General features: G+C 42.1%; 3 protein-coding genes across 3 annotated transcripts in view; all 3 read right to left on the bottom strand.

Annotated features, from left to right (window-relative positions):
• LOC146617916 (N-acetyllactosaminide beta-1,3-N-acetylglucosaminyltransferase 3-like) overlaps positions 1 to 26,003 on the bottom strand; it is a 115,815-nt gene that overhangs the window by 28,120 nt on the left and 61,692 nt on the right. The gene's annotated exons all lie outside the window — the stretch shown is intronic.
• LOC146617919 (low-density lipoprotein receptor-related protein 8-like) lies at positions 672 to 22,601 on the bottom strand. The gene is made up of 13 exons (XM_085372160.1): positions 22,543 to 22,601; positions 21,802 to 21,936; positions 20,522 to 20,899; positions 16,694 to 16,813; positions 16,405 to 16,530; positions 15,396 to 15,561; positions 8,109 to 8,324; positions 7,482 to 7,600; positions 7,133 to 7,272; positions 6,411 to 6,552; positions 6,140 to 6,337; positions 4,521 to 4,681; positions 672 to 926 (listed from the first exon to the last, which is right to left on the bottom strand). Exons 1-13 carry the CDS (start codon positions 22,598 to 22,600, stop codon positions 891 to 893), a joined length of 1,995 nt encoding a protein of 664 aa, XP_085228286.1. The 5' UTR covers position 22,601; the 3' UTR covers positions 672 to 890.
• On the bottom strand, positions 23,608 to 25,949 carry ndufa7 (NADH:ubiquinone oxidoreductase subunit A7). Its single transcript, XM_085372876.1, has 4 exons — positions 25,869 to 25,949; positions 25,577 to 25,626; positions 24,606 to 24,743; positions 23,608 to 24,361 (listed from the first exon to the last, which is right to left on the bottom strand). Exons 1-4 carry the CDS (start codon positions 25,917 to 25,919, stop codon positions 24,274 to 24,276), a joined length of 327 nt encoding a protein of 108 aa, XP_085229002.1. The 5' UTR covers positions 25,920 to 25,949; the 3' UTR covers positions 23,608 to 24,273.

Raw genomic sequence — 26,003 nt, 5'->3', positions numbered from 1 at the left:
CATTTAAAAACAAAAAACAAACATCCTGGTAGGGATGGATTTTTTAGATCAATATTTAACTTTCAGCTTTAATCCAGTCTGTGAAAACACACAAGAGTGACCTTCTGCACTTTGTACCCTGCAGGATTCACACCAAGTGTGTAAACAGGACCATGCATACATTTGGTGATGCTCTTTAAAATGTGCCAAACTAAATGTCTATTAAATTAACGCATTTTGCTCGCTTGATTCCTGATTGATGTGAGGAAGTAAAACTTGTAGTACTGCTGGAGTTAAGTTTGGTGAATTGAACACGAGGCAAAAAGTATTCAAAACATTCAGTAAAACGATGCAACTAAACTAAAATACAAATATGAACAAATATTAGTGACTAAATAATTTCATCTGTGAAACCTCATCCTACAGTTTGCTCATTCTCTTTGATCAAAAGTGCAAAACATATCAAAGAAACCAGCAAACTGTGTTGTCAATTATCATAACGATCTCACTGCCAGTGTCCTTCATACACATATTTTCACCTCGTCTTCAGTTCACATGGAAATGTGAAGACCTTAACAGTTAACCTGATGAACATTTCTTAGACATACTTAAAGAAAAAGAAACTGGATGTGCTTGTTCACCATTAAGTAAATAAACTATGACTTTAACAAAAACAAAGTGAGTTGCGAGAGCTATGTGAAAAATATCCTGAAAAGTGAAGGACTTTCCTCCTCTTCAAATGCAGATATTTATCCCAGATCACAGATTTAAACTTCCAGGGGAGTTGGAACTCTCAGCCGGGCCTGCTTGCAGCCTTGATGTCCTGTCAGCTCTGAGGTCTTTGCCAGGGGTTAAAACACCACCAGGTTCACCGGGAGAAACCCAGTCAGCTGATCACTTGTGTCAAACCTTCACTCACCGTCCAAGTCCCGCTTAAGCAAAGTTTCCTGGCAGCAAAGAAAACACGACTTAGTCAACCTGCTGCATGGGATAAGCCTCTAACTTGTGAGTCAAACTGTGTTTCTATATATTATAGGATAAATTCCACATAAACAAACAAAAGAAACTCATTGATGGGACAGCCTGTTTGTTTATATTGTGATTGTGTCAGTTTAAAGTCTAGACAGGAGGAAGAAACTGTAGCTTAACGGATGTATTCTGTAAGCCTTTCAAACAGCCCACATTTGCAGTTCTTTCTAACTATTTTAAAAGCTGAGATGCAAATTAGAAAATCTGAGGTTGCTGGCTTCAAATCTTAATAGTAAGACATGCGTGTGTGCGTGTTTTTCCTGAGGAGGAAACACCTGTTGATTGCGTCGCTTCAGAAGCACGAGGCTGTTTTTTTTAAACTACCAAAAGAGAAAGTTGCTGCACTTACCACAGCTTAATTCAAGGACAACACACACATGAAACATTTAGGAGCAAGGAGCAATATTTAGAAGCACTAGGTTTTTTGTCATCCGTCCCAATTTTACCCTCAAAGAAATCCACTCTTCTTCACCAGAACTGCTTACAGTGGCTTTTTCTTTTATTTTTTTATTTTTATTTTTCTTTTTTTATTCTGCAATAAAACCAAAAGTCACATTATGCAACTCTAGGATGTTCATAAGGTCACAATAAACTGTTGTTTATACCAGACGAAGCTAATCTTTAAGGTTCAAAGTGTACTCAAGTGAATGAATGAAATGGATCCATTTGAAAGTGGAATACTGTGTTATTTTCTTTTTTCAAATGTTAAAAATGTCTCACTTCTCAAGACGAAACAGTAAAAAAAATCTGACAAATAAAGCATAAATATACTAATGGTCATGCACAGGAGTAACCTCTGGAGATGATGGGTTGCAGTAATTTCATAATCATTAGTATTTCTGTATACTAATGATAAAGCAACATACTAAACACAACACCATCGCATTAATCTAGCTAAGTGTAAACAGCAGTAAATACTAAATATTCGATGTTGTTGTGCAACACGCAGGACAGACAGCGCACAATGTGTTTTGAAGTAGCAGCCAAGAAAGGTGTAATTTAAGTCTACGAGCAGTAAACACCCGTGTGCATACCTGTGTGGATCAGCGCGCTTGTATTCAAATGGTTTCCACATGTAATGGTCTGCAAGAGGATGTAGCGAGCCATAGCCCCGTCCCCCAGGGCATGAAGCAGGCATGGAGGAGATCCAGGCCCCAGACATCCAGAGGCCCCAGAGTGCGAGAGCCCAAGGAGGACCACCGGAGGGGCATCCGTGCCACCCTCATGGGAAGGGCTGAGGATCCCCAGACAAGGCGTCACCCAGTAGCCACCGAGCAGAAGCTAGAGGGGGCTGCACCGGCGTGCCCGCCGGCTCTGCCGGCAGCCAGCTGTGCCAGAGTGAACCGAGCCGCAGGCCCAGAGGCCGGAGGCCCCCCGCACCCCGGAGGAGGCCTGACCGAGCAACAGGCGCCAGGCCCCGCCAGGTAGCCACCGGGAGTGAGCTGGTACATACCTGAGTGCCCAGCCCTGGACACCAAGAACCACCAATGCACTGACCCCTGAGGGCATCAGTCACCGGCAGGGAGTGTGGTGAGGGGAGATAGGCCTTGGAGGGCCTGGGAGTTCCCAGAGAGGTGGAGTCTAAGACCCAACCTGACATATAGACACAGACAAACTGGCACACACAGACACAAACATGCATTCCCACCCTCATGCACACATATACAGTGGCTTGATAAGATTTGACTGACTGTAATGAAATAACTGAAGAAGGATCACCAGGTTTCAATCCACATTAACCCAACCCCTGATCTGTGTATCACTACTGAACGCGGCTCGAGTCAAAGCAGCAAGCAGAGCCCAGCCAAAAACAAACAAATGCATAAATGTATAATGGGGGGGACTCCAATAAATGGGATGATCTTAGCCAGCCTCCTTATAGTGAAAACATTGTTCAGGGCTACTAAAGGCTGAGTCAGGGACCTTATGATAACACATTGTGCTGTTTGACAATCCTGTTTCCTCTAATAAGAGAAGCCTGCACATTAGCCACAATATACTCCCTCACATCTACTAATTCGCTCCTTCGAGCATGCAAAGCAGGCCTCTTTAGACGTTAATGCAAGCCTAAGCTCTACTTCTTTGCTCTCAGACTGCAGGCTTGCTTGTGGTTCTCAGGGCATTTAAAAGTAGCTTTCAGGCCTCCTCTCCTGTGGAACCAGCTCTCTCTTTGATAATCCAGCCCTAACTATGTGCTTTAAGTGACTCTGTTGGAGGTTTCTTCCTGTTAAAAGGGAGTTTTTCCATCCCACTGTCACAAAGTGCTTGCTTATAGGAGGTCATCTGATTTTTGGTCTTCTCTGTAACATTGTAGTCTTGACCTTACAATATAAAGCGCCTTGAGGGGACTGTTGTTGTGATACGGGGCTGTATAGCTAAACTTCAATTGAACTGCTAGATTAGATAGCACCCCTCCGTGAATCGCTACTTTATCGTGGTGGAGGGGTTTGTGTGTCCCAGGGATCCCAGGGGCTATGCTGTCCGGGGGCTTTTGCCCCCTGGTAGGGTCTCCCATGGCAAATTGGTCCTGTGAGGGACCAGACAAAGAGCGATTCAGAAGTACCCTATGAAAAGACCATCGAGGGAACAGTTCACCCTGCCCGGGATAGGGTTACTGGGTCCCCACCCTGGAGCCAGACCCGGGGAGGGTGCTCGAGGGCGAGCGTCTGGTGGCCGGGTGCGCCGAGTGGCAGTTCAGAGTACCCAGCCTTCTTAGAGTCCTTGGGTAGGGTGCTGGAAGGTGCTCCACCTGGAGACTCTGTTGTCCTACTGGGAGACTTCAATGCTCACGTGGGTAACGACAGCGAGACCTAGAGGGGCGTGATTGGGAGGAACGGCCTCCCTGATCTGAACCAGAGCGGTGTTTTGTTATTGGACTTCTGTGCAAATCACAGTTTGGCCATAACAAACACCTTGTTTGAACATAAGAGTGTGCATAAGTGCACGTGGCACCAGGACGCTGTAGGCTGCAGGTCGATGATCGATTTTGTAATCGTATCACCAGAACTGCGACCATATGTTCTGGACACTTGGGTAAAGATCAGGGATGTAAAGCACTGGGGGAAATGCCGGTTTTTGTTTGGCGTTTTCTTTAAGGAATAGTCCAATAAACGCAATGAACAGTTTGTTTTTGTGTGCAGGGAAAAAAATGGGAATGACAAAAACATTTGAAAATACGACTTATATGGCTTAACGCACGTGCATGTGGGTCCAGGTTCAGTTTGCAGTTGCATGCTACCTGCCCAATAGCTATGGTTTCCCTTTATTGTTTATTATGTAGTTTCCTTCTTTGGATGTGTTTTTGCAGGATTATTAAATCACTGGGAGCAGTGAAAAAGAAATTTTAAAACATTTTTGCTAGTGAGGGTTGCATCTTATTGTCCTAAAAAAGATAAAACAGAGGGTGTAAGATAGCCATGAAGTGGGAAAACAACATGTAAAGCAGTTAGCTGTATCTCTCACATGTGCACACAAACACAAACTACTGGTTTTACCTTCAAAACTCCTCTCACCTTGACTATACGTGTGTCTGAACCCATTGGTGGCTCTTGAATGACGAGGGGGTCCTGGGATTCCTTCAGGGAGAAGCTCTGCACAGTGAGAGATCTGTAAGGTTGGAATTCTTTCCTCCACCACCATGCAGCCATTCCCAACAGCAGGACACTGAGGAACACTTGGAAACACACACAGGAAATTCATCAGTTTTTTGGAGTTCCAGACATGACATAGAAGCTGAAGTCATGCATGATGTCACTTCTATTACCTCCACTGAGTGGACAAATGGGTGGCTGCATGAATGGAAAAACACTTGTGGAAAAAGCCCTTTGGATTAACAACGCTTCATAAAAACTTGAAAACATTTACTTATGTGTGGTAAATGAAATGCTTCTTATTTTGCTTTTCTACTAAATTTGGGCATTTTTATAAAACAGGTCTCGTTCACGCACATTCATATAAGCATTTTTTGCAAAGATATTCATTTGCAAGCTTGACTTCATACATGTAATCAAGCATTATATTATGACCACACAGGTGATGTGAATAACACTGATTATCTCTTTATTATGGCATCTGGTAGAGGTGGGATATTATCAGGGAACAAGTGAACATTTTGTCATGGTGGCCCGGGTCTGCTGTGGTTAGTATCTATCAAAAGTGGTCCAAGCAAGGAACAATGGTAAAACCAGTGACAGGGTCATGGGCGGCCAAGCCCCATCAATGCACGTAGGAAGCAAAGGCTTCCCCGTGTCGTCCAAACCAACAGATGAGCTACCGTAGCTCGAATTGTCAAAAAAGTTCATGCTGGTTCTGATAGAAAGGTGTCAGAATACACAGTGCATTAGTTAGGTGCATATGAGGCTGCAGAGACACAAACCAGTCACGGTACCCATGCTGACCCCTGTCCACCCTTTCATGGAAACCGTATTGCCTAATGGCTGTGGCTGCTTTCAGCAGGATAATGCACCCTGCCACAAAGCAAAAAATAAAAAATAAAAAAATGTTTCAGCAATGGTTTGAGGAGCACAACAAACAATTTGAGGTTTTGATTTGGTCTCCAAATTCCACTGATCTCAATCCAATCGAGCATCTCTCAGATTTGCTGGACAAGTCTGATCCATGGAGGTCATACCTCGCAACTTACAGGATAAATACAACAAAACAAAATGACACGACCAAGACAAAAACTGTGGTATTTTTTAAATATAATAATAAATGCCAAATCACTCTGTAATTGTGTAACTTTATTAGCAGTGTCCTCCTGAAATGCATCAACAGCATCGAGAGTAGCTCTCTGCCCCTTAATGCTCTCTGGTCGCTATGGTAACGCGTAAATATTTATTTCAAAATAAGACACACAACTACAACACGGGAAAAGACCCAGGGAAAGAGAGTTAACAATAACAAAAAACAAAACAAACAACAAACCCTGAAAACCATAAATTTCACACCCGGGCCTCAACTCTCGCGGCCTGGTACCGGCCTGTGGCGCAGGGGTTGGGGACCGTAGAGTCCATTCCTCGATGGGTCAGGGCTGTTTTGACAGCAAAACGGGGACCAACACAATATTAGGCAGGTGGTCATAATGTTAGGCCTGATCGGTGCATGTTTTGAGACTTTGACAGGTTCTTACCAATCAGAGAAAGGATTCCCAAAAATGTAGGATCCGATAAAGCTGTTGCAGGAACTGAACGGGAGATTGCAGGAATTTCCTCTGTTTTGTTTCTTCCTATTTCTGGAGAAACACAGCTGAACTTTGGACCCTGGGTCAGCAAGTCAATGACACACTTGTGATGGCAAACTGCCCTTGGACGTCCACAAACAGAGGGTCCTTAGAAGAAATCAGCAACAGTTATCAGTCTGGGACCTACAGTGTGAAGAAGTCCCTTTTTGATTGGGCATACCTTTTGGTTGGAGAACAGGCTGTATGATGAGCACACCACCTGGCGAGGTGACGTTAGACAGAAGTGCTTGGAGGTCTCTGCCGTTGTGTTTGTTTGCTCGGCAAATGGACCGCGTAACTTCGTCACTCCAATATACAAATCCCTGAAACCCAGTGAGGGAAAGCTTTAGCAGCACACAGCAGAAATCGGGCTTTGCATGCAAGAAGAAAGCTCCATATCTCATCATGAAGTGATTTTCTTGTATACAGTATATCCAGGAAGTATTCACACTTCAATTCAGCAAGTGGTGCAGGCCAAATATTCTCTTTCGCTTTAAGCTGCAGCTGCTGCTGCTGCTGAACTCTTTAACTCAGCTGTGATGAAATTATAAAAGGGGAATGATCAAGCACCGGTGAAATGTGCAAGCAGCATGTCTTCTCAGTGATAGCCAATGGCACAAGTAATAGATCTTTTAGTGGAAATTTAGGCACTTTTGTCGCATGCGTGTTGTGTTAGGAGTATTGTGTGTTGGGTTTTAAGGTGAAAAATGAATTGAATGCACTTTGAATAAGCCTACAAAATAACAAAAAGTGGAAGAAGTGAAGCACTGTAAATCCTTTCTGGATGCACTGCATTTAGTTTCCTTGCATATAGCTGCCTTCAGTATTAAAATGCATTTGTTGTTGCCCCCCGGGTCTGACACAGGATGTCAGGCAGCACAGACCATAATGTAATTCTTGTACCTCGAACACAGACAGTCCAAACGCTCGGTCTAGATAGCCGTTAGACTCCACCACCGTTTTACGCTGACGACCGTCTAGATTTACTCTTGAGATTCTTCTCATTCCCTCATCAAACCAGTACAGCAGCTGCCGAGGCATATCTAAGGGAACGTGCAACATGAATACCAGCACTAAGTGACTCAACATAAATATATTCAAATGCTCCGAACTGAAGGTCTGACTTCTGCCTGAAGTACAGAAAAATGAACTCATGTTGTTCCTAATTTAAGGACGAAGATGTTTTTCCTCTCCTCTGATTTCTCTAAATAATGCCAGTTTGACAGCAATTAATTTGAATGTCAGAACGTACCTAGAGAGATGGCTACAGGCTGGCGTATTGAGGAAGTGACCAGAGCTTTTCTGTCGCAGCCGTCCAAACCGGCACTTTCGATCTTTGGGGAGACACCACAATCTGCCCAGAAAAGCAGCCTGAGAAAATAAAAGCACCCATGTTTTGATCTTCTGTAGCTTTGATTTTTAAGACTTATTTTACCTTTTGGTGATGTCTTTTTTTAATTTAGGAGACAAGCTATTTGCCAACAAATAACACTTCAATAAAGACGAAACAAGCAAAAAGAAATATGCAAAACTAAAGGAAGTGGTTGGACCTACTAGCATAAAGCAAGGAAGAGAATGTATTATTTGAATAATTCAATGCCTTCAAGCATGACATGGACACAGTCATGCTTAAACACCATTTAAACTGTATTAATGTAGGGTTTTGTAATGTGCTGCCCTTCCCTGGACAAGTAAAGGTGTAAATGTTTAACCAGCTCCAGCGTGACGTGCTGGCTTTTAGCTTCTTTGCTTTGAAATGCAATCATTGCTATTTAACAACCATGATGCAACAGCCCCTTATCACAGGTGAAGCATTTTTTTTTCCTTATCTTGTGCTGTTAACCATTAAAATGAAATGCAAAATCCCAGAGCCTCGTACCCTCGGAGAGGATCCACGGCCACTGCGGAGGGCTTGTCGAGCCCTGCGATGAGCCGACGATGAGCTGAACCATCCAGAAAGGCCACGCTAACCCACCCCATCTCTATACTGGTCCAGTAGAGAAGTTGGTGGATCCAATCCACCACCATGCTGGTTACCGAATCTTGAACTTTCAGCACCAACACAGCTTCCTGTGGCTTTCTATCCAAGGAGATCCTAAAAAAAACAATGCAAGAGTGAAAATAAGAAGCCCAGACAACACATTAAAAAAACAAAAAAAACAAAAAAAACCCACCACAACAACAACCACAACAACGACAGTGTGTTTATTGAAATTTCAGCTCTAACAAATCCAATCAGACTCCATCCATGCCACTGGCGCCATCCCACAACAGGCTAATTCATCAGAACTCGGCCTAAACATTATTTTAGCCACATTAGCAACAGTAATGTTAGTGTTAGCACGTCTCAGACTGATGCATCACCACAGTCACCCCCACCACAGAACAATTCATGACCAACATTTCCTTCCCCTCCACTATCAGGCTGATGTTTCCAGTTCTGTCTCAGTGAAATATTTTAGCAGTTACTCAAAACACTTTTTTAAAATTATTATCTTATATCGTATATCTTATATCGTGGCTCAAGAGTTGGACGTTCGCCTTGTAATCGGAAGGTTGCCGGTTCGAGCCCCGGCTTAGACACTTCACCCGTTGCCTACTGGTGGTGGTCAGAGGGCCCGGTGGCGCCAGTGTCCGGCAGCCTCGCCTCTGTCAGTGCGCCCCAGGGTGGCTGTGGCTACAATGTAGCTTGCCATCACCAGTGTGTGAATGTGTGCGTGAATGGGTGGATGACTGGATATGTAAAGCGCTTTGGGGTCCTTAGGGACTAGTAAAGCGCTATATAAATACAGGCCATTTACCATTATATATACACACATTTTATTTTTTTCAAGTCAAATTTTTATTTTACTTTTTAATCCACTACTAGAGGCCAGTACTTGTGCACTTTAACAGCCTTAGCTGTACTTTCTATATAGGAGCAACTGGCATAATTTAGCATTCAAAGATTCTGTGTTGTGATTTTGGAGTTACATAATGAGAAAAGAGAAAAAAAAAAAAAACAAGAACAAAAAATATAGACAAACACAAACAAATATTCACAATATGGAAACGGCACACACACATAAAAAAGGGAATACTATTAAAAAGTGGTATTGTAAAGTGCAGTGGCCTTGTGCATGTCTTCAGGTGTGTGTGCAGGGGGTGTTAGATTTCAGAGCTGTAGGAAAGAAACTGTCCCTATACCTCCTGGGAGACAGAGGGGCAGTTTATTAGCCAGGGGGGTGGAGACCGTGTAATAAGTTCCCTTTCAGTCGATTCACTCGGTACAACACATGTATGGGATATCATGCCCTCGCGTGTCCTGGCTGAAGAGACCTTTATTCACGCCTTTAAGGCAGATGACGTGTGATGACACACGCACAGCCCCGCCTGCACTTATAGCCGCTGTCATCACAGTTGTGGAATACGGGAAATATTTTACTGCTACTCATACTTATCATTATTACCATTGGATTAATTCACTTTCCATTAAGACATAATCAAATTAATCATCATTTCATTAAAGCATTTGTTGAAGCTGTTGGCATTACATTGACATTTTTATTACAGGTGCAGCTATAACCATTTTATACACATTGCATTTTGTGCTTATTAAAGAGTTGAAGCTCAGTCAATTAATTAAAGGTTGTAAGCTTTGTTTGGCGCGATGTCCAGACAATCTATTGTGTAAGTGACTTGGAGCTATAGAAGGTTAAAACTGCATACACGCCTACAAAACACATATATTACATATAATCTAGAAACAGGCTTGAGTGAAGGCCTGAATGTATTCAGCTTCTTGTTGCTTTTGAGTTTGCCTAGTAACAAGTGACAGAAGATGGGCCAAAGAAGAGGACAAGTCCCAGTGTACATCTTCCCACGCGTGTGTTCAATAAACTCATCTGTTTGATTGCATCCTTCTGGGCCTCTGGTATTTTGTTTTGGTTCTCAACATCGCGAATCGGGACACAGTCATCCCTCAGTTGTTACGTTCTTCACCTCGCTGAGAACACCTCTGCTGAGTTGGGCTAGCTAGCTGCTGCTAGTTAGCTCCGTTGTCTGCTGACTTGAACTTAGCTTAACTGCCCCTGTTGGTGTTAGCCTCCATTGCGCAGTTGGTGCGTGGGCTGCCCGCAGAGCACTAATTTCGAGTTTTAACTGTGCAGCGTTTTGCTTTGCTTTTTAAAATGGACTCCAAACTGAAGCTAGCAAAGCAGAAATCTTCCGTTCTCCCGTCCTCTCTTTGCATGATAGCGACCAGCACGATGCCTGCACTGTCTGCCTGGGGATCGTTCACGCTAGGAGAGTGTTGACGGAGCCCGAAGCCTGTGCGTTTTGCCGCCACCTCTGGCGCTCGACCCTGGAAAGATGGGTGATGTTTGTGGAAAAAGTGCTGGGACGCTCAGCTGTCGCACAGCATGGCCCAATGTGCCGCCACCGCTGCGCCAGTCAGCCACGATGACACCTTTCTTTTCTCCCTGTTTCGCCGTGCTGCTGAGAAGCTGCAGGTGGACTGGTCCTCTCCTCCGCCAGCTCAAAAGCCGTCGTGGTTCGCTAGTTTTTTCCTCCTACCAGAGCCCGCATCGGCCAAAAAGGCGCCTCCCATGTTCCCAGACCTTGTCTGCGAGCTAACGGCATCATGGGACAAACCTCTGTCTAGCCGCATCACTGTGCCCGGCTATGGAAAGTACATGGAGTTGGACGGCGCCGAGGAAGCTGGCTTAGTTAACGCAGTCTCTGGCTGCTTATCTGGCCCCATCCCATAACGATGGTGTTGGCGGCCCCGCAACTCTGCCATCCAAACACTGCAGATTCTCAGCTTCGCAGCTGGAGAAGATTTATCAGGCTCAGGCCGGCACTGCTTGCGCAATGAGCTCCGTCACCATGCTCCAGACGTACCAGGCTATGTGCCTGGTGGAGCTCGAATCGCTGGTTCCTGATGACAGCCCGCTGGTACCTCTTCCTAACGAGGTCAGAGTTGCCACAGATTACATCCTCTGTGTGTCCCGCTGTGCAGCGCTCTCCCTGGGCAGAGGAATGGCTTTGACAGTAGTGGCGCAGAGTGGCTGTGGCTGACCCTCTCAGATGTCCCAGATAGAGACAGGGCTGTATATTTGGACGCACCAGTGTCTGCGGCTGGGTTTTTTGGACATTCACTTGAAGCCATTCAGGTTAGATTCGATCTGAGGAAGAAGCAGACAGAAGCTCTGCGCGCCATCATCCCCAGACGTCAGGCGAAGCCCAAGCCCGCAGCTAGCTCTCACAGGCCTGCCGCTCCTCTGCCAACTGGCAAAAGACCAGCGCCCACTGCTACAGTGGGTGTGCCGCTAGCAAAAGCACATCCTACAGCCCGAGCTCCACACCAGTCGGCCTGGAGCAAAGGCCCACCCGACGCCCAGGAGAAAGAAGCCTCAGCCCTCCTAGCTGTGGTTCTGAGGGGAACAGGGGGCCAGCAGCAGGGAGACGCTGCTTTTACCCCTCTGTTGCCGCCCAAGAGGTGCCGCTTAAGTTCTGTTTAGGTTGTCAGCTCCAGAATGCGCTGCCTAACACTGTCTCCCAAGCACAAAACCCGTGCACACAAAATGCCTCAGGTTGTAACTCCCTGTTCAGGTGTGTTAAATGTTCAGGTGACCACATCACGTGTTACCGCTGTTTTTCATTGTTGTGCCCCAGGAAAGGTGCCTCCAAAAAAAAACAAACTGTTTTTTAAATATCTTGCTGCATTTTGTATAAGTTCATACTCAAGTTTAAAACAACAACTACACTAAAGCTATTCTGTTATACCTGTATGCAAAAAAAAAATTTCATAGTTCAGCAATACTGATCAATCTAATAAACTTAAACCTACACCATCCTCCCTATTCTGGTATTTTAAAGGGTACCTAGCATAAATATTAAGCAACCTAACTAATAGGGTTCCAACTCCCAGCAACAACAAAAATAAATAAATAAAAAATAGGAAACCACCCCTCACGCGCCACCTCATGATGCTTAATCGACGTAATCAACCTTAATTTGATGCAGTGTGAAAAAAAATGCACAGAAATCAATTATTTTTCAAGAAATATTAAATAGATTCAACATCTTTCTTCAACAAAATTGCAGACTGCACAGATGGTACCTTCACAAAGGAAAAAGTACTATAGCTTACTAGGGTATATTAGACTTAATAGTTACTATATACAGTAATTGACTTCTATTCATTTTACATCAAATTAAAACTTTGGGTGTCAGATAATTATTTATTAAAAGCTAGACATTTTAAATGAGAATAAGAAAGAAAAGTATGTCTTTGTGCCCCCTTTTCCCTGTTCATGCCCTATCGGCCCCCCTGGCTAAACTTTGCTAGATCCGCCCCTGCACAGTTACCAGCTGTCAGCTACATAGAAAAGGATCCTGGTGTAGAAAGTAATATTAAATAAATTCTAACAACAGCTGATCAAGCTTAAACGTGCTGCTGTTGTTCAGCCGCTGGTTTCCTCTTTCTGGTGCAAAGTGGGCCAAAAGCAAACTAGAGACACGACTCGCGACAGAAAAGCCGATCAGCTGATCATTAAGCAGTTTCATGATTGAAGTAGCAGCAAGAAGAGGCAGTCGCTCCATATATCGTTTGTTAAGCTTAACGCAGGAATGCTTTACAAACATTCAGAGATGGACTTACACACTTGCTTTACTTCTCTCGGGGATAACTTTGTCGGAGATGAAATGCCGGGTTGCTAGCGAAGCTCCAAATGCTATCCAGACCACCGACAGGTCCTGCATGCCACAGCCGCTCTATCACGTGATGCATACTGCTCCGACATGCTAACGTTCTGAGGTGAGTTACGGCGTGTTGCAAGTTTTGTGAGGTGCTTTCGTGATATTTAATGGATCGGATTACATTTTTTATTTTTCTCCGATATCCGATCCAGTAATTTAGGTCAGTATCGGACTGATACCGATACGTAATATCGGATCGGTCCATCTCTAGACATAACTATTCATTACTCCACTAAAAAAAAAAAAAAAAAAAAAAAAAAAAAACTATGGTAAACGATATATGTCATTGTATCAAGTTTTTTAAACTAGCTAGCACACAAGCTATACAACATCACTGCATAGGTTGCACCGTAAGGTGAAAACATACGTATACTCTTTGTTTGATCTCTACAGTCAATAACTTCAACAGGAACAACAGGCTACAATCGTGGGAACTGTGACTAACCTTTGCGAAATACAGTATCACTTCTGTTATGTTATGCTGATGATACACAGATCTACTTTGAACTAGCTGATGATTCCACTCTGTCTCTGCACTGCTTTCAAGAGTGCATGTGTGAGGTCAAATCATGGCTTTGTTTCCCTTTGTTTTCATGTGTGGCTAAGGCTACGTCCACACGTACATGGGTATTTTTTTGTATTATCGTTTAAAAAAATAATCCCATCCACACGTAAATGCAGAAATGAAGGAAATGTATTATATCAGTCACACATGGGCAACCATTTATTTTTTAAGAAGCATCCGAGCACTAATCGCTTTATAGGAGAAAGCAATCTGCAAGATAAAGTCTTCACTTATACAACAGTAGTTTCTCAAAACTTAACACTAAGTACATGACATAGGTGATATGTGATTTTCTCTCCACAACTTGAAGAGCTTGTTTGAGATGTGGAATTTGACTCTCTTGTTTGCCTGTGATCAGTCATTTAAATGAATCAGCATAAAGTAAAACTTCCCTTATAGCCGTATCAGCAGACTCATGTCACTCTTTGATGCTTCTCAGAATCACTTTTATTCTGAAATGCTTTGCATAAGGCTGTTGAACTAGAAACATTTCCCCATAAATTGCATTTCCTTATATCAACAACACCGACACACTTGTATGCGGATTATTATCACTGTGTGCCATGAGAGAGAGAAGATATTTGATACTGACACAACTAAATTACCTATTACCCAAATAATCTGGTCAGGTGAAGGTTATTAGCTTTCTGTTGCCCTAATCTGAGTCAAAGCTGTCTAAGAAACACTCTTTGAGAATCAGAACATATATTGTTTGGTTTGAATCTGGAGTTCAGTGACGGCGGTAGTCACACTGATATAGTGGCGCCGCAGCATGTGGCTGTTTTCACCGTCCCATAGCGTTTTTGTGTTTGGGTCACGTTTCAGACCATGATGCTGTACCGTTTCTATTTATACTGCAAGCATTGGTGGACAAGTAAGAGTGTGTGAGCACAGAGTTTATTTTAACACCTAACCAAAATGAGCTATGGGCCACTGCTGACACTGTCATCTCGCTTGAGGGCCATTTTGGTGTTCAGGTAATGCAAAAAACGAAACAAGAAAACACACAGAAATATGTCCTAAAATGCAGGGTGGGGGGGGGGGGGGGGGTTGTTTGTTTTTTTTACAGACACATGGCAGCACTTCTGCTATCATTTTGTTTGTATTTAACAAAATAAAACTGCAGACATAATTGTACACGTTAGTTTTTGACTCTCTCACTGAACTAACACAGCCAATTACTCAGCGTGTTTGTGCTCTCTGCTCACATTAAATCATTTTTGGCTTTTTAAAGAACTTATTTTAACATTGTGCTCAACAATAAACAAATCATCCCTAACAAAAAAAAAAAAAAAAAAAAACTTACTTCAAGGGCCAAATTGCATTATACTTCTTCACGTCGGTATACAGGCCGCAAGTAGGGATGACATGGCCCGCAAGTTGTCCCCGGGCCACGAGTTTGAAACAACTACCTGACACATTACTGTAGTCCAGTGAATGTGTGTTTATGAAAAGAGACCAGTCAGGTTTGGATACAGATAGGAATATTAAAATCCAGTCTCTCTGCTCTGCAGCTAATCAGTTTTGGTCCACAGACAGGAAACAATTTCCAGATTATCAAAGTACCCTTTTTTATCTGATCAGATCATATTTTGTATATCTTTAATAATAAGGAAGTTGCTAATAATACTTACGAAACTAAAACTGATACTCTGAAAATGGGTATGGGCTATCTCACTTATCCTGCTGCCACACAGATCCACATCAGCGTTAGGGGAAAAAATTTATTAATAAATAATAAATTAAAAAAAAACAAAAACAGGTAAACATCCATGTGTATATATTTTTTGGACCTCAGATTTTCTTGCAACTGTCACATGTGACTTTGGAAAGCAGGTCATATTGAAACGTGCTGGTTACCTGTAAATGGAGCCTCTTCCTTGTTGGGCCCAGTACAGTGTGCGATTAGAAATCATGACAGCCAGGGGACCCGGCACATGCGGTGCCAGTTCCATGTACTCAGACCTGCTGATGTTTTTCAGCTGGATCCCTTTGGAACTGGTGAAGACCAGCTGAGCTTCATCTCCTGAAAAGACACACATTATTTACTGTGTACAGCAACCACTTATAAACAGTAGAAATTATTCTGTATTCATCTCCATTTTCATTGTGCTGCTGTAACAAGTGAATTTCCCCTGTCTATGTCTACTTATCTTCAATTTACTCATTCATTTAAACCAGATGTGCCATCACTATTTATTTTTTAATGACTTTTCTAAATGTCCTTGAAGACGTGTGGAAAAAGTGACAATGTCAGCGGGCCTGCTTTAAACTCTTTGACCTTGGTTTTTTTTCCAGTGGCAGCGAATTAAGTTTCAGGGTCATTTTACAATAGTTTGCACAACAGGAACATTGTAACCTATATAGTGTGACTGAGTCAATATTTGTTAAGGTGTAACCTTTGTGAACGTGACATAAAAGTTTGATTGTACTTACAGATAGTGTTGATAAACGAGAAATACTGGCAACAGCCAACGCTACCCCTCACCCCTCCAGTAAACACGCCTGTGGTATCTATTTGAAAATCCTAGCTGACTTCCTTCTTTTGGACCACAGCACTAACAAGTCTTTGTGCAAAAGATGAATTCAGTCATCCACTTGGGGTTTGCCTATTAGTGGGATCTGAGCCAGACTTCATAAAAAAAACAAAACAAAACCAAACACCTTATCTCAGATAAAAAGGAACAAATATAAAAACAAATAGACTTTTTACAGACTAACTCAGTGAATGTGTCTGTGGCTATTCCACACTATTCTCAGCCTACAGTCAAATGTCATGAACAAAATGTCTAATAAAAACTGTTTAAAAATCTAGCAACTCCACTGATGGCACACATCTGAAATTGTTGTGAGATAATTTGTTGTTCACCTTCAGCTTTGCAATCTCCAGTTGTTGCATTCATCCTGTAGCCCTCCTGGCACTCACAGGTAAGGCTGCCGTTATTGTGAACACACAGCTGATCACATGTGTCCCTCTCTAGGCACACATCCACCTCTAAAGAATCAAAGAGATAATTTACTAGAGTAAATAGTCATAGCTTGCATTGTATTATAATATGTATGTAAGACGAATGGTACAACCCTGACTTATGAATACAAAATAAATAAATCTTCGGGCGGGGTTGTTTTTGCAGCTGCTCCATCAGGCTGCCACTCACCCTCACACTGGCTGTCCCTGACCAGCTTCATGTTGTCGGGGCAGCGGCAAAAGAAACCCATCGGCTGATCCACGCAATGATGAGAACAGCCGCCATTATTGACCAGACACTCGTCCTGATCTGCAACAAGAAGAAAACACACACACACACACACACACACACACACACACACACACACACACACACACACACACAAACACATAAAAAAAAGAGCACATCAGCAGTGGTTTCACACCAAAAACCACCCTTTTATCTAGATATGACTAATAATAGTCGGGTAACGCCAGCATGATTAAACTTGCTTAAAATCAGCACAATGTTTAGCACATTCATTTTGCTTTAGTGTCTTCATATGCCAACATTCGCTTACCATTTCTAAACATATCTGAAGCTAACCGAGCAATTTGAAGGAGTCATTAATGAAAATGAGACGCTCGACATTTTATCTCGGCAGCTGAACTTGAGAAAAAGTAAAACATGAGAGTCTGCAACGAGAACATGATAATCCAAACGGGTGTGTCAACCACAGGGGTGGATATCACTCGAGCTGCACTGTGGTTAAAACGTAAAGTAACCACACCAAAACACAATGACCCACTGAGCCTCTACCCAGCTGTTCATGCAGATGATGAGCGACAATTATGAAAAACATTCAGAAGCCACAACTCTCAAACTTCCTCCAAACATTAATATGTGAGACTATGGACTGCACCAGCTTAACTGAGCTGAAGTGCTTCTACCACGAGGCAGCGAAATGAAGTTTACTGAATGCATTTGCAACTCTAATTTCAAAGAAGCATATCGTCAACCTTCTGGAAGTTTTCCAAGACAAACTCACGCGCCCTTCTCTTGAAACTACAACACCCTTGGTGTCCAATTATTGGGCATGCCATCCTCCAAAAATTAAAATTAAAAACCCCCAAACACCTCTCTCTGAGTTCAACCCAGTAAAAAAAATAAACAGTTACATTTTTCTCATTATCTTTTTCTGACTTTTTCACAAGTCGTTGCTGTAACAGATCCTGTGTGAATCATTACCCAGCGCCACTGGTGTGTAAAGAGTAATGTAAAGAGTAACATGAGCAGGTATAAAAAAGAGCATCTTGGAGAGGCAGGGTTTCTCAGAAATAAAGATGGGCAGAGGTTCAACCAGTCTGCAAAACTGTGGACTTTGAATAATGTTCCTCAATGTCCAGCTACAAAGACTCATAACATATCATCAAAAGACTCTCTGGAGAAATTTCTGTGCGCAAGGTACAAGGCTGGAAATCAACACCGGATGGCTGTGATCTTTGTGCATTTAAAAAAAAACAAAAAAACAAAAAGAACAAAAAGAACAAAAACACACACACACACACACACACACACACACACACACAAATACAATGTGCCATGATACTTCAAAGGAAATTACTACATGAGCTCAGGAACACTTACAGAAGTCACCGTCTGTGAACATAGCTCACAGTATGATAGACTAAATCTCTATCACACTGATCAAATACAAAAGAAATTTCATCTCCCTGCACATCACTCCTTCAGATACCGTCAGGTTCAGGACTTCATAAACAAAACAAAACAAAACAAAACAAAAAACATACAGAAAAAAAGTACTTTTTAAGACATATCATGTTTTTATAATGTGCTGAATTGATCTATGTTGAACGTGACCAACATTCATTGACATTTCACAGGATATATGGACCCTGTGTCTCTCCTGTTGGAACAGCTGAGTCAGGATAATATCACTGATGCCAGCTTGAACAAACGTTATCATATCCTTGCATAGGTTGCAAGGAAAAACATTTTTATGTCTCAGATAAATGACGAAAACCCCACAGAGACATCTTGGCACAGAATTCTTATTCTTTTCAATCATCTTTGGGGCCTGTACTCCACTACTGGGCACATCTGTCACTACTGGTTTGCTCTTTGTTTTAAGCCTCATCTTAGTATCCAGAGTGTTCCCCGGCTTCTACCCCATGACAGCTGGGATAGCTTCCAGCACATTTTCTCAGTTCCGACATTTTAATGTTGGAAACATCCCAACTTTTGTGGAATTTTTTTGTACACTTAAGGAGGTGCAATAATTCATCAGCACGCCATATTTTATCCCATCACAGAAGCTGAGAAATTTTAGCACCTTGTTATTATATTTGATAACAAACTGAAAGCGCAATTCTGCTGATTAACTCAGCTTTCCCACACACGCATTAGTAAGACGCTTGCGTTGTGTTTAGTCTCCTAACTGTACAGGTGACCAACAACTCAGACACTGATGAAGGTGCAGCAATTTTTATCAACTCTAGTCTGAACAGAGCCTTCAGCTAAAATGTTTGGCTGTTCTAACTTCAGTACACCAACTCTGCAATACAGAGCAGTACAGTGCTGCCCTCTGCTGGATGACGCTGTGACACGTCACCGTTTTGTGACTCAAAACTGTGAGACCTGTCTATCTGTTTGAAAGTTCGGAAATTCTGAAAACCCCTCAGGGAGTAGAGAGATCGTCTGTGTGACAATTTTTCTTTCCGTGACACCAACATTTCAAACATTACACCCACTTTCTGGACATCTGTGTAAAAGCTCTTCCCAGCTACCATCATTCTACCCACCTTCAACTTCAGGCATCAAACGTCACCAGTTACAAGAACATTATCTTGTATTACAGTAGTGTTAACATGCACATTATTAAAAATGAATCAGACGTGATTGCTGCAGGCCTGCACAAATTGGATTAGCCTGTATTCTTTTTGGCTTGTAGAACTCGAGTATCACCATACAATATTTATTCTACTTCCCATTATCATCAGTGTGCAGCAGCATCCAATATGGCTTCATTCTGGGTGGCAGCTGGAACACTAGAGGTCAAACGCATTGGTTAACTTTTAAAACTACAAACTTTATACACTTACCAGCTATATTGTTAGCTAATGCAAATATCTAATCAGCCAATCACATGGCTGATTAGATATTTCAGTGCATCTATGCACAAGGACATGAACCTGCTATGAAAGACAGAAAATATCCAGAGAGCAGCAGTTCTTTAGGAGAAAATGCCTTGCTGATTGGAGACGAATAATTAGACTGCTTCAAGCTGCTGGGAAGGTTGTTAAGGTGTGTACTGGTTAACCTGTCATTCAAGCATTCTTGTGGGATGACACATCCAGGTGCCAGCAGCACCTGGATGTGGAATTGGTCTTAAGAGGTTTGATTTCTGCTGCAAAATTCAGTGGAAATGTGAAACATGAAAGAATGGTAAATGGCCTGTATTTGTATAGTGCTTTACTGCATCAGCCTTGCATCAACAGTTTAGGCTGGTGGTTTTGGTGTAATGGTGTAGACATTATTTTCTTGGTCCACTTTGGGCCTACCTCATGGTCATGATCAGCTATTACAGTATTGTTGCTGACCATGTTCAATCCTTTATGACCACAGTGCATTACCCAGGAAGATATTGTGCCACGTCACAAAGCTCACATCCTCTCAAACAAGTTTCCCCTCAATATGCCCCCAGCAGTCACCAGAATTCAATCCAATAGAGCAACTTTTTACTTTAATATCACATCATGGATACGCTGCAATTATGTGACGCTATCAAGTCAATATGGACCAAAATCTGATCTGCAAAAAATTAGGGTTGTTCTGAAGGCAAAACTGGGTCTAGGTGTTCCTAACAAAAAGGTAGATAGAATCGCATTTTTCTATTCTGCGCTATGCCTTAAAAAAAAACAAAAAAAAAAAACAAGTTCAACAGAGCCACTATAGCTTTGCTACTGACAACTTCAACATTTTATCCAAGGAAGTGGAGCTGCACATCACATCACTCACCGCAGTTTTCCTCGTCGCTGCCGTCAGAGCAGTCTTTTGAGTGGTCACACCTCCAGGCGTGACGGATGCAGTGGCCGTTCTTGCACGGAAACTCTGACGCAGCACATCTCGGTGACGCCTGCGGGAGGGTTTGAGCTAAACCACACAACTCCTCGGTCTCATCACGTCCATCTCTGCAATCAGTCTGCCTGTCGCAGACCCTGTTTCTGGGCAGGCAGGCATCAGACGGCCCACAGGAAAAGAAACCAGCAGTGCAGTTCATGCAGGAAGCCTCGTCGCTCCCATCGGCACAGTCATCCACACCATTGCATAAGAAATCCATTGATATGCACCTTCTGCTCTGGCAGGCAAATTCACCTTTGGTGCACCACACATGGCCTGTGAAGAGTCACAGCTAAAAGTTAAAACTAAAATTCAAGCATGCATGTCTATTGTGCGTGTGTAATTTATCTGAAACAGACAAGAAAACAAGAGCGTGATCCGACATAGTAAATGTGTCTAATGCTCCTAGTTATACTGGATTAACCTGGACTGGATTAGTCTCTTTAAAGTCTCCTGGCCTAACTGATGAACCCTGCATTTCTTAGTAGGACAGTGAGAATAAATTACTCACTTTTTTAGTTTTCCTGGCCAGCAGTCAAACCAAAACCTTTCAGGTTGGACTCACACATCCCCAAGCTCTAAACAAATATTCCAACCTGCTGGCTTCATTCACGTCAGCAAAGTTTATGTTTAACCTAAAATCACACCTAATCCTTTCAGAAGTACTCCCTCCTGCAGGGTTCTGTTTGGCAAACCCGCAGGCTGATGTACGTGATGAACACTAAATCTCTCTGGAATTCGATATCAAAGACTCTCATGACTTCAGCAGGATTAGAAAAACAGAATCTCAAATGGCATATTCCCACGCAGCAAGAGAACAGAAGATAATCTGTTCTGCAAAAGAAGTCCAAAAGGTGCAACAGTATACAATATGCCATAAATCTTGAGTAGGACAATTATTAACAGTGCAGATTTAGATTTATTAACATTATTAAAGTATCAGTCATGCATGGAACATAACATCTCAACTATGCTGGCTTATTAAAATTAAAATAAATAAATGGATAAAATGTTCAATTTTATTTTTAAAAAAATCATATTTAGAAAAAAAGTAAATTCTGCATAAGTTGCTGAGAAAGTTGTCCTAATGTTGTAATAGGCCAAACAGATTACACCATCTGTGTTGCTAAACACAAAGCAATGAGCATGTGTGTGATGAAGCGCATGTGTGCACTCACTGCAGTGGAGTTCGTCCGATCGGTCCTCACAGTCTGCATGTCCATCACACACCTTCAGGGTGGAGATGCATGCGCCATCGCTGCACGTGAATTCTCGCTGCTGGTGACAAGCGGGCACAAAGTGACCTGCAGCGCCTGGAAACGAGGCACATTGAGTGTTTTACTGCTGTGGGAAAGAGCTGATAAATTAATGAATTATTAAAAATAAGAAAGGACTTGTTCATTACATTGCTGACAAAAGAGGTATTTTAATAATATCCAAGAGTACTATATTTAATTTTTAAAAACCCATTCATTAACCTGCTAAAATCAACCGGCAACACGCACATTTTCCAAAAAGTTCCCCCCCCCCAAAAAAATCACATTAAATCAATCACAATGTGACAGGCTCTCGTACCAGGTTTGTTTCATGCAAATACATCATAATGATTCATTCTGCCCTAACAGACTGTGACTGTTCAAACATCGCATAATATAATTTTGTTTTTAGTGTTTTATGTTGACAGACTCGCGCACGCAACAACCCGAACATAAAACGCCTCGGCTTCTGAAGCACTGTTTGTCTATGGTTTAGTAACAGTAAAAGCATAAACACGTCATGAGTAACAGACCAAGAACAACCCCGCTCGCGCTGCAAGCACGCTTCATTCAAAGTAACAGGCGCTCTGCACGCGCCCCGAAAACGACATGCCGGTTCATTTCACACACACGCAGAAGCAGATTTTTCTTTCCACAACATACCCCAAATATAGAAGGAGAGACCCACGACCAGAAGAAATACAGCTCCAAGGTGTCCCATGTTCAACGTCCTCCACAGAAACGAGGCAGATGGCGCGCAAATATGACGCAAGAGCCGAGCCTGTCAACCTGTCAGGTCTCCGAGTTGGTACTCCGCCGTTCATACTTCGTTTCCTCGTCTAGTTGTGTTATTTTTATGCTCGTGAACTGGCTCGTGTTGAGTAGAAACTGCTGTATGTTTTGTACTTGTTTATCTTTATATCGTCGCAGGTTTTAACATGGAAATGCCTCAAACGGTCCACTTTGCTTTTCCAAGCTTCTCTGCCTTTTTCTGTATATTCAACATGTTTGATTATATTGATAAACAAACTTTAATAGAATTTGTGAAAAGGTTGGTTATATAGAAAATAAAGAAATTACATATATGACTCTGATTAATGTGTCTACATTATAATCAGTCCACGTCTTTGTGGACATTTACAGTATCTTCATGCAGCTGTGATATTTGTTGAGATCTCTCCTCGACGTTCACGTGAAATAACACCTTATAAAGTGCTTCCAGCTGAAATGATGACAAAATCCGTGCTGCTTGTTATGTGAAAAATCTGAAAGATGTGGCTGAATTGGACACAGTGAAAATCTTCTGAATTCTCAGTGTTTCCCTGTGTGTTCACGCAGTCTGCGCGCACACAAAAGACTTAGTGTTAGTTATCTATTTATTTATTTATTTGTTTTTTGCACTGCATTAGATAAGGTCAAAGTAGGGGTTTCAAAAATGACAATGTTCTCATTTGTGTTATTTGTGTGTTATAATCTTTATGAAAAAGTAAAAACAAAATGTAAAAATAAAAATTGGCATATGGATTTGTGAATGCAATAACTCAAGAACGAGGCAACGTATAATTTTCAAATCAATACCATGGTTGCATTTACTGAAACTCTCTGTAAGGTTTAAATCTTAGGGACCTTGACTTCAAGGCTAGAGCTCAACTATTCTAAAAACAAAAAAACCCAACCAATTATTTAATAAAATCAATTTATTTCCAATTTGTATCAAATTAGGTCTGATTAAAGGACTGATGTGATGGTAAGTTGTCCGCTGCTCCGCTTTGAATATTGTTAAGAACTTGACACAGAGATTACTTAATGGATTTTAAGCAAAATGGTGCCTAAATTCAATGGCATATTTTGGCAGCTGTTTTTTTTTTTTTTTTTGGATTTTCACAAGAATTGCTAGTTCTCCTAGAGTTTTGGCCACCCCAACAATCAAGTGATTCCCTATGAGCAAGCAATTAGCGACTCTGGGAAGGAAAAATTCCCTTCTAAGAGGAAGAAACTTCGAAAGAACCAGGCTCAGAAAGAGACAGCATTCTGCCGCGACTGGTAGGGACGGGCCTGTGCCTTTTACCCATTTCCAGGTAATGGATTGCCGAAATGTGATTTCCAATATTTAGACTATTGCAAATGGCTCGCCTGTGTACGAGTTTTCATTTTGAGGGACATTGAGCGGTCACTTGGAGAGGATGAGCAGAGCTTCAGCTGGATGTTTAGCTCATCGCTTCCCCCACTTACTCTCACATCTGTTCAGTACACGGTTGACCAAAACAATGAGCAGAAAGAGATAAACATAATATTTTATTCACATCTTCTATTGTACAAGATACAACCAACACTTGCTGTAGTCAGGGCAGGATGGAGACATAATGTTGACCCTGCAGAGTCTTGTCTTGCTGCTCAGAGGTAGGGCTGGTCTGTGGAGATTGGTGGCTCTTTATATACAGTGCCGGGAATCACTGGAAGCTTTGAGGTCTCAGCAACTTGACTAAAAAAAATAAATTTAAAAAAAAAAAAAAAAAAGGAACAACAACAGAGAAAGAAGGGGAAAAAAAAAGACCACAATATTTCAGCTAAAAACTACAAATAGCAAACTTCCATTGTCAGTCACAAGAAGATGTTTTGACAGGTGACATCAAATAGATGGATTACACTATTATTATTATGTATATGGCGCAAAAAACAAACACCTGAACTTGAAATACATGAAAATGCAGTGATCATTAACAAACCTGCCAGCAGTAAGAGCTTTCTGTGAGGACATCACGAGTGTGGGAGGGGCTGATTCTCTCCGTCCATCTCTGCTGTAGTAGTAGTTGTTGGCATACCTGTGGCTCGGGCCTACTGGCAGTTTGGGTGGTGGTTGTGTCCTGTTGGGATGAAGAAAAAAAAAATCTATTTTAACAGACTTTAACAATGTTGGTGACTTCCACATTTGCAGGCAAAATGGAAAATAGGTGCAGTTTACTGAAACGTGCAAAGATACCTGGAAATATAGAATTTAAAACAAAAACAGAGTTTTTGCTTTAAAGTCAATATTTTGTATGATCACCTTCCACACATCAAGAAACTCTTAGTCAAACTTTCTTGTCATTTCTTTATGTAGTCCTCAGGAATAGTTCTCCAGGCTTCTTGAAGCTCTGGAGAACTCTTCTTTGGATGTCGGCTGGCTTTTGTTCTGTTCTCTGTCAACATGATTCCACGCCATCTAAATAATATTGTGGTTCGGGCTTCAGGGAGGCCAATCCAAGCCTGATAGTGTTACATTGTGTGTTTTTCTAACCAGATTTGTTAATACTACACTGGTAGTGTGTTTGGGATCATTGTGAAGCTGTTGCCAGTCAGACACTGGCAGTGATGATGCTTTTTGTGCAATCATAACTCTAGCATTTTTGAGAAAATCTCAAAATACAGCCCCAAACCAGCACAAAGCTTTGATTTTTCTTTTACAGATGGCTGTAGACATTCACTGTGGTACTTCTCTCGTCCATATACATTGACAGCGATTTATACAACAAATTTGAATTCTTCGTTAGTTTTAAGTGGTTTAACAAACAAAATACAGATACAAACAAAAACAAAAAGCAAGTCTGGCAACCCACAGAGTCATTGCATCTCTCTGTTAACGGGGTTTTAGTCGTTGTTTCTAATATGTGAACACTTTCATTCGTGAGCGGTACGAGGGTAGCGCCTGTGGTCTTACCTCTTTGCAATCTCCTCATATCGCAGCTGCAGTTTGGCTTGCAGGTCATGCTGAAAAGGAAAAGGAAAGTCAATTTTCGACGAGTGCAAATCCCACACTGGTGAACTTCACCTCCTTCATAGTGTTTAGCTACCCCACAACGCTACTGCTAGCTAACGTCAGTAAGGGTTAGCTGGCTGTTAAACGTTTCCTTTGATAAAGTTTATTGCGACAAATCGTCCGGAGGGCTATTACATCATATTTAGAGCAGAAAACTACTCCGTTTTAAAGTGTGACGAATGTTGTTGCTTACCCCTGATAAAAAATTTCGCAGCCTCTGAATGAATTTAGTAGCAGTAGCCATGTTAGCTGTTGTGAAGGACACGGGTCTTCTTCGTTCCTTTTCCCAGGTTTCTCAACACATTGCTGACACCTGCCGACCAGCAGG

The sequence above is a fragment of the Diplotaxodon limnothrissa genome, linkage group LG15 (assembly GCF_057381915.1).
Source record: "Diplotaxodon limnothrissa isolate DT_005_m linkage group LG15, D_limnothrissa_male_GT1.1, whole genome shotgun sequence".
In the NCBI taxonomy this organism is placed as follows: domain Eukaryota; kingdom Metazoa; phylum Chordata; class Actinopteri; order Cichliformes; family Cichlidae; genus Diplotaxodon; species Diplotaxodon limnothrissa.
The sequence above is the reverse complement of the archived record's forward strand: the minus strand, read 5'-3'. Positions and strand labels throughout refer to the sequence as shown.